The sequence below is a fragment of the Ailuropoda melanoleuca genome, chromosome 10 (assembly GCF_002007445.2).
Source record: "Ailuropoda melanoleuca isolate Jingjing chromosome 10, ASM200744v2, whole genome shotgun sequence".
Classification (NCBI taxonomy): domain Eukaryota; kingdom Metazoa; phylum Chordata; class Mammalia; order Carnivora; family Ursidae; genus Ailuropoda; species Ailuropoda melanoleuca.
Window position 1 is genome coordinate 48445889 of NC_048227.1, and position 9489 is coordinate 48455377.

Genomic DNA, 9489 nt, shown 5'->3' on the forward strand with positions numbered 1-9489 from the left:
ATAATTAGAAGAGGAGCCAGAATTTCAACTCAGGCAGTCTGGTGCATGAGCTGCACTCTTGACTGGTTTCCCTCATTCTTCTTTTTTTTTTTTTTTTTAAAGATTTTATTTATTTATGCAACAGAGACAGAGATAGAGACAGCCAGCGAGAGAGGGAACAAGCAGGGGGAGTGGGAGAGGAAGAAGCAGGCTCATAGCGGAGGAGCCTGATATGGGGCTCGATCCCATAACGCCAGGATCACGCCGAGTCGAAGGCAGACGCTTAACCGCCGTGCCACCCAGGCGCCCCTGTTTTCCCTCATTCTTGAATGAATATTCCTTGGCACAAAGGAAAAAAAAAAACAACAACTAATGATTTAAAAATTAAATGAAACAATTCAAACCTTAATTTGGTTTTGATTTACAAATGCTCCTAGATTAATACTGGGAAGTTCAGATAGATGTCCAATATACAAGAGTAATCCATGAAGTTCATCAACTAACACAGAGGGAAGTTGTGCCTCCAAAGTTTCATAGGGATGAACAGGAACAGGACTCCCAGCATTCTGTACTTTTAGGTACCTAAAAAAAGATAGATACAATAAATAACCAGAGTCTGGATGAACATGCACTCAGAAGTTCATGCATTAATCAAAATATTCATTTAGCATCTTACCTAAAGATGAAAACTTTAACATAATGAAGAAATGTCACACACTGCTGCCTAATATTGTCTGCTTTGCAGTGTAGTGTGGATATCTTCCCTGAAACCAAAATAGATTGTTATCAAAGTTTAAATAATCAGTGGGCAGTGACAAAAAAATTTGTAAGCCATACAAGCAGCAAATTCATTCCTGATTTCATCCCTTCCACATTTACCACTCTATTATACATTCTGATCCAACCATAAATAATTACCACTTCTTGCTCTCTGAACTTAGGTTTTAATACACCCCAATGATTTTGCCAGTTGTTTCTACCTGGAACTCTTCCGCTCCCCAAAACTTTCCCCTACAGATTTTTTCCCCTCATCCCTGTAGTCCAAGATCTGGCATGACTCTGTGATGGGCACCTAAACAGATGAAGCCCCTGGCTCCCATACCAGCTTATACACACCACGATTACTACACTTTTCCATCTACCATGCTGTGTGTCTGTATGTCCTACCAACTGCAAACTCCTCAGCAGATTCTTCCACTTTGATTCATTGTCACCTTACACAGTGCCCAGCATGAAACAGAGCCTCAGGTGGTAAATAATACTCAACATTTACTGAGCACATAGTGAGAAAACAAAACAGCCCTGACAGCTGATAGCGAACAACTAGGTCATGATGTTCCCTACTGAAATTAAAGTTTTAATAAAATATCAAAAATAATCAGACGGGGCCACTCTGTGATTATGGTGAAACAAGACAAAAACAAAATCTCTCTGTAATTATGTCTGAGTACGACAAACAAGGCACCATGCAATCACAGAAAAACAAACAAAATACAGAAACAAGATATTTCCCTCTTGCAGCTAACATGACTGTTACTTCTTTACTAATTAGAACCCTCCCTGGCCTTTCTTGGTCCCACCTCCAAGACACAAATTAACATATTCAATTCATTACACTGTCCCTGCTTAACAGTATCCAATCCAAAATAAAGTCCTAGTCCCCTTAAACTCTACTCCAAATCAGCCAGCACATGAGCAAACCCTATCACAAGCCCCTCCCTACTCTCTCCCTGAGAAGCCCCAACTGTTTCTCATGATGTGTACTTCCTTCTTGCCAGTAAGCTACTCAACCTTTCATTGACCAAAGGTGTGTTCCAGGTGATCTTTAGTTGCTGGGCATCACTAATAACAGATATTAGCCTGAGCACTTAACATGCATTTTATCATTTATCCTCACAAGAACTCAATGAGGTGGGGACCTGTTCCTGGTGTGAGACCAACAGCTAGCCAGGGCTGGAACCCAGGCTGACCACAGTGCCATGATTCTAACTACTACACTGTAGAACAATTGCCAGAAAGGAGAAGCAGCTAGCCTGTACTAAAACACACTGCCCTTCAATTCCCTTCACTACCTCAACTATACCAACCCCCCCCCGCCCCGCCCAAATGAGTAACCCATTAAATGTCAAAAACAAACTGAAAGAAGAGCAAGACAGCATGAGGTCCCTCTCCCTGCCCCCAAAGAAGCTGCTAATTCACTTTAGAAATGTCTAGCTTTAAATCAATCTTATCACAAAGAAAAATACTATAAATCTCAGGTACAACAAAATTAAAGTGTCATATTTTTTCTGAACCCTAAACACTATCCTGACTTTCTAACCTAATGCTTCTTCCTCCATGTTATTATTATATTCCAATTGTGCATCAAAGACAGATGTGCAATTCCTTTTTTCCCACTGAAAACACTTAAAACTTACCAAAATCACAGCTGGCCTGTAATAAGGTTTCCAAGTTGTACAGTTGCTGCCTGATTTAAAAAAAAATGTAAGGTGAGAGTTAATTTTGGAAAAGTTTAAAGCATGTAATAATTATAGGGATGTTTCCAAATCTATTACATAACTTCAGTATGTGCACAGCCTCTCATTTGTGAATGATGTTTAAAATACTTTGTGGGTATTTATTTACTTTTTCTTTCTGGATATTTATTACAGGGTCAACTTCATATAGTGAAGACTGAGAAAAGATAAAACATGCTTTTGTTTGACCTTGCAAAAATATCTATTAAAAGCTGCATATATGTATATATAATTATAAATATCAGATTTTATTATCAATGAGGTACTGTTTACATACCCTCAAAATTTTAAGACACTTACATAAAAATCCTCGGTTAACAGTTACATAATGAAATGTTAAATTGTATCAGACAATTATACCACAGGAGTTCAGAAAAGAAAAAGAGTAACTTAGACTAGAGTTATCAAGGAAAGCTATATTTACGACATCCCCCCCCTTAATACCTGAAAGTAATTTCTTGTCCTTTTTCCTAACTGCCTTTCAACTCCTTAAATGTTGACCCATCTTCATGACCTATGTCCTAACTCAAGACTCAACTCATTCTATAATGTTCAGGTTTACAGAGAATCACTCACTCAACCTGTTCTCCCAATACAACACATAACAAGGCATAAACTGTCTCTTCACAAGGTCTCAAGGGATGAGGGTAGGAGGAGAAATCTCTCCATCTTTCCACTTTCATTTAAATGTACCATGTACGTATTCTTAATGTATTTTTGGATGATAATTTGCCTTCGACAACTGATTCCATTTCAAAATCATGTAAAATCTAAATATGGACTGGCTTAAGTAATTATTTTGTTAAATGATATTGAATGTTAATTGTGATGATACTGTTCATGTTTTTTAAAAGTTCATATTTTTAAGAAATGCTTATTGAAATATTTAAGGGTGAGATAACATGATGCCTGGAATCTGCTAAAAATACTTGAACCAAAAAAAAGAGGGAAAGGGACAGATGAAGGAAATGTGGTAAACCTTGATGTTTATTGTCACTGAGGGAAGGTATGTGAAGGTTCATTATAGTATTCTTTCTACATTTGTGTATGTTTGGAAAATTTCATTAAAATTTTTTAATGTCCAAATTAATAATATTAATCATATTACTATACAGTCTGAAAGGTATATTTGGAACGTCTAAGTTCATTCTCTGAAAATCAATGAGAGTATGACAATTCAGCAACAAAAGTAGTATTTCAGTTTTCTTCCAAGATTATAACATAGTTCAAAGGCTTAAATATTGGTTTTCAATACATGATGTCAAATACGGAACAAAAAGTCTGAAAAAGAATAAAGACTCACTAAAAAACAACTCATTGAAATCACTGCTCCATCAAACATTACCACGTGATTGTTGTTACTGATAAGATAATGGAGAACAACATGAACAACTCTACGGGTGCTTTTGTAATATTGGTATCAGAAACCACCCAGCAAAGTAACTTACACACCTAATAGCATCTATGCTCAAAGGCAGTTAAAAACAAAACAAAACATACCTGAATAAATGAAAGAGCACTCTAGATGAATTCACTAATGCTGTTTCAGTAACCCACTGAATGCCAAATATTTCCACTGTATCTTCCTCAAAATTAGTTGGTAAAGGATCAAGATTCAAAATTAATCTGAAATGAAAACTCTGATTTAATCTCATAAAAAGTATGCTAAATCCCATACTATAGCATATCTTTTTTTGTCATCATATAAATCCATATTGTATGTGACATGTCAACAATGATGTCATAAGATTATGATATGCCTTGGTACCTTACATATTCAAGAATTACTACATTCAGATTGTATGAAAAATTCAGTCATATATAGATAAAAAAGTGATAAATTCAGTCATATATAGTGATAAAAAAATTCAGTCATATATAGTGATAAAAAAGTTGATATGACATCAACAATGATGTCATAAGATTATGATATGCCTTGGTACCTTACATATTCAAGAATTACTACATTCAGATTGTATGAAAAATTCAGTCATATATAGTGATAAAAAAGTGATAAATTCAGTCATATATAGTGATAAAAAAATTCAGTCATATATAGTGATAAAAAAGTTGATATGACATCAACAATGATGTCATAAGATTATGATATGCCTTGGTACCTTACATATTCAAGAATTACTACATTCAGATTGTATGAAAAATTCAGTCATATATAGTGATAAAAAAGTGATAAATTCAGTCATATATAGTGATAAAAAAATTCAGTCATATATAGTGATAAAAAAGTTGATATGACATCAACAATGATGTCATAAGATTATGATATGCCTTGGTACCTTACATATTCAAGAATTACTACATTCAGATTGTATGAAAAATTCAGTCATATATAGTGATAAAAAAGTGATAAATTCAGTCATATATAGTGATAAAAAAATTCAGTCATATATAGTGATAAAAAAGTTGATATGACATCAACAATGAATGTCATAAGATTATGATATGCCTTGGTACCTTACATATTCAAGAATTACTACATTCAGATTGTATGAAAAATTCAGTCATATATAGTGATAAAAAAGCGTAACTAAACAGCAATGTAACTTAGGGGAAAAACTCATAAAGTCAGTCTAGGGAACATACTTTTTTTGCCTATGGTCTTCAGTTGAAGAATTTCATCCTTTGAGGGGACATTCAATTTTTTAAACAGCTAAAAGTTACTCTGAGCCATGTCTGGAGCATAATCAAACTGAGTGATCTCTTTTAAGGTCTCAACCAAGGTATAACTATAAAATCAACAAAAATGGCTTCCTTTCTGACTGAAATTGCCTCCACAGGTATTCCCAAAATATTCCAACAACTGCAGTTTTACAGCAACTTGTGTACATCTGCCCAAGGCAAGAACTTTGGAGAATATCATTCCTGTGAACTTACACAATCTGCTGTATTTATTCAAAAGTTAAAAATAAGTCTGTGACTTCTGTGTATAGACAAAGAATTAGAAGGAACTTGGGCAACAAAACAATGTGTATATCTAACTTAAGAGTCACTGAGAAACTCCACATTATTATTTCATGTTTTAGAAGGATATACCATTTCGAAAAGCCCGGCTAGTTCGGAATTCACTTTAAGTAAAATGGAAATTAGTAGCCAGCTTCCTACCCCCAAACTGAGGTAGCGGTGAAGTAAGAAAACATCCGGTAGCAAGTTCTCCTCAATATCCCAAAATCTTTTAGGCATGCTCTAACCAGGAAACCGGCAACAGAACAGATAGCCTGCACCCATGTTATATATATACTAAGCCGATTTGCAAAAACATGACTTGAACATCGAAGTTTAGTTGACTGAAATCATAATTTAAAAACATTCCTAACAAACTGATGAAAAATTTGATAAGGGAAAAACAGTCTCTGATTTTTTACCTACCGCTTAAGGGCTCCGCTGGAAAGGTAGGACTCTCCAGAAAAATGATTTCCTCCTCCTCTGTTGTCAAAACCACAAGAAAAGCAAGGCGGTTTGCACCATTCTGTCCCCAGCTCCAGTTCCAAGCTGTCGGTCAGGAACATCGACGCAGCGGAACAGTTATCCATTCTTTACTTTCTGTCCTGAAATGTTTGGGACTCATAATTATCATTCAAGACTCCAAAGATATTGTGATTAGATTCCAGGCGGTGGGGCGGGCCAAGAGATTGGCGGTGATCTCAGAAAGTTCTCAAAACGTCCCCCAAGCAAAAAAGCCCGAGAAGCCATTTGAGAAGCCAATTCCTCAACAATTCTCCCCACACCGACACCCCGATATCAAGGCTGTCAGAACTTAGAATGCATCCCCGACTGGCTGTGGCAGGAACTTCACATCTGCCATCTAGGTCCGGCAGCGCGAAAAGGAAAGAAATGTTTGCAGGACAGATCCGGCTTCAGCTCCCGACCCCGCCTCGACCTGCGCCGCCAACTACGTTACCGAAACGTACCGAGCCAGTTTCCCAGCAGTACGGTAGAAAAGCTGTCCTCCGCACTCCGGCTGGGTATCAGGGACCCCCCCGGCGCCAATCTTTAGTCCTCCCAGCTGGGTGGCAAGTTCCGCCAGGTTCCCACTCGGCGGCGACCAGAGCGGGCCGAACACAGGGCGAAGGCAGCCGGTGTCCTTAGCACCGGGGCGCCCCTCGTTTGAGGCACGGCGTACCTGCTCACACTTTCGGCCCCCAAGATCCGCCCCCAGCTGCCAGGTCTACAACCCCGGCGTTCGTAAGGTCTAAATCAGAAACAGGCGAAATTCCCGCCACCGCGCTCCCGCGCTCAGGAAGGGCGGGGCCACGGCGCAGCCTGCCCCCGGAGATCCGCTCGCGAGGTCTCGGCGGGACGCGCCGGCGCTCCGAGAGCTCTCGCGAGAGGCAGCCAGCCAAGGACTCGGTGCTGCGAGCCGCCTTTTCTTTCCTTTTATTCCCCTCAGTGTGTGTAGCTTTAATTGGTGAGTTCGGCTGGAAGGCGGGGCCTCACGGGGAAAAGAAACTGGAGGCTGAGGTGAGCAAGGCTTAGGGGCTGCTGGGTATTCTTCGGGCCGGACCCAAGAAAAGAGTTTTGCTGAAGTGAGTCCAAAGTGGGTGTCTCATTCACACCCAGAGCCGCGCCGTGCCCTCTTGTTGCCGCGCTAGTGCCAGCAACTCTTTTGTTAAGATCGAGAATGCCTATTGTTCGTGGTTTGTGGACATGGCATGTGCAAAAATGTGGCTAATCCAGTGTAGAAGCACTGAATAAGTCAGGTGGTTCTTGCTTTTGGTATAAAACTGCCCCTCCCCTTATTTGCAAACATCTGGACATGTTTAAGTGCTTAAACCTGGTCGCTTTCGTGAGGTATAGCCCATGTGCAACATTTTTCTTTTAAAAGTATTCTTTAAAATCTGTTCAGAAGACTTCCCACTCTAAATCAGAGTTAAAACACAGTTAAGCATATCACTGACGTAAGATTCAAGAAAAACGTGGTAATTGCTCCTTCAGATCTCCTGTAATTTTGCGTATTCTCCATTGCCCATTCCTCCAGAATAGTTTGTCCTGTGTTTAATTCCTGTATAGAGAACCTGTCATAACTCCTCTGTTCAAACCAAATACTGCACATTTTCTAAGAAATGGGACGAGGTGGGGGGAAAAACACAATATGACCTCTATTCTGACTGCAGCCTAGGGCTACAGTGATGGGTGCTATGTTCCATTATGTTCACATAATGTGCCCTGAAACTTGATGTATTGTTGGCGACCACTGCAGCTTTTTTAGGGTCCAGGTGGAGTTCTAGCATGACACATTGTCATCTACAGCAATCCCTAGGAAATCATATCTAGGTATGAGAATATTGGGCCCTGACTCTGTTTAGGAGAATTGGGTCAACAGACAGTCGTTATTATTTCTTACTGTAATCAAATCATTCAGATAGACCCCTTTTTCCTTTGTCAAGTGCCTGGTGAGTGATCAACTTGGTGGAACCAGTAAGTAGAATGGGAAGAACCAAATAAGTTCCTTGTAAATGTTGTAAGCTAGTACTGTAATGCATTTCAGTAAGAATCCCCAGCAAGTTAATGGACAACATACTGAAGAGAGGTAATTAAAGATGCTTAATGAAAGGGCCATTTATAAAGATATGGACAGGGTTACTGGAAAACAAAAGTAAAGTAACCATGAAGCATACAGAACTAATCAGAGAGTCATTATCCCCTGAGGCCTAAGAGATTTGGGGAAAGAGGGATTACCAGAGCCCAAGGAGACTTGTTCAGGTAGGAGACAGCCACCTACCTGATAGCCACCTATGATATCTTCACAGGGGAACATAGCTACTGCCAACTTGCAGCCCGACAGGGAGGATCTGGAAGGATTAAGTATGCAAACCACTTTCCCTCCATACTTCAGTGTCCAGCTGGTGGTTTTCATTGGCTAAAACCAACCTAAAAATAGAGGGCAAGGATATAACCTATAAAGTTCAGGCTCCTAGGATAGAGTCCAGGCTGAAGAAGGTAGAGAGTGAATCTGACAGAAAGGGGTAAATTTTATCAAGAAGACATAACAATACTAAATGTATAACAACTTTAATATATATAAAGGGACAAATATTAATTATAGGAGAAATACCCAAATCAATAATTAGTTACAGACTTCAACACTTCTCTCTCTCTGATTGGTGGAACCAGTAGAGAGTTAGTATAGACTTGAACAGCGCTATCAACCAACTTGACCTAATTGTTATATTTATAGGTGACTCAACCTGGCAATAGCAGAATACACTCTTTATAAGTACACATGGAACAAACACTATGGTAGACCACATTCTTTGCCAGAAATCAAATTTCATCAACTTTAAAAGGATTGAAATCTGACCACAATGGAATTAAACTAGGAACCAATAACAGATATCTGAAAGAAATTTCTAAATGTTTGGAAATTAAGTAACTCTTCTAATTAATCCATGGATCAAAGAAGAAATCACTAGGAAAATGAGAAAATATTTTGAATTAAATGAAAATGAAAGCACATTAAAATTTATAATTTTAACTGCTTACATTAGAAAAGAAGAAAGAGTTCAGTTCAATGATTTAAACTTCTATCTTAAGAAACTAGAAAAAACCCCAGCAAAATAAAACCAAATCAAGCAAAATGAAGGAAACAATAAAGGGGAGAAATAAATGGAATGAAACAGAAGAAGAATAGAGGAAATAAATGCAATCAAAAGGTGGTTCTTTGAGGTGCACCTGGGTGACTCAGTCGGTTGGGTGTCTGGCTGGATCTCATTCAGGTCATGAACTTGGAGTCATGAGTTTAGGCCCAACGTTTGGCTCCACACTGGTCATGGAGTCTACTTAAAAAAAAAAAAAAAAAAAAAAAAAAAAAAAAAAAGAAAGAAAAAAAATGTTGGTTCTTTGAAAATATCAGTATAACTGATACACTTTCTAGCCAGGCTGATCAAAAAAAAAAAAAAAGAGAGAGAGAGAAACAGAAATTATTAATATCAGGAATAAAGATATGTCATCACTATAGACTCTACAGACATTATAA

The 9489-nt window shown here is 38.4% G+C and overlaps 1 protein-coding gene across 3 annotated transcripts in view; it reads right to left on the bottom strand.

The window, feature by feature from the left end:
• MMS22L (MMS22 like, DNA repair protein) overlaps positions 1 to 6783 on the bottom strand; it is a 125884-nt gene extending 119101 nt beyond the window's left edge. For all 3 annotated transcript variants that reach the window (XR_004628574.1, XM_034670847.1, XM_002925178.4), the window contains exons 1-6: positions 6425 to 6783; positions 5883 to 6061; positions 3996 to 4121; positions 2397 to 2446; positions 656 to 743; positions 384 to 561 (exon numbers count right to left, since the gene is read on the bottom strand). Coding sequence is in view for 2 of the 3 variants with exons in the window: in XM_034670847.1 (XP_034526738.1) it covers positions 384 to 561; positions 656 to 743; positions 2397 to 2446; positions 3996 to 4121; positions 5883 to 6046 (606 nt within the window). In the remaining variant the exon portion in view is untranslated. The remainder of the gene's footprint in view (positions 1 to 383; positions 562 to 655; positions 744 to 2396; positions 2447 to 3995; positions 4122 to 5882; positions 6062 to 6424) is intronic.
• Between the last annotated feature and the right edge of the window lie 2706 nt (positions 6784 to 9489).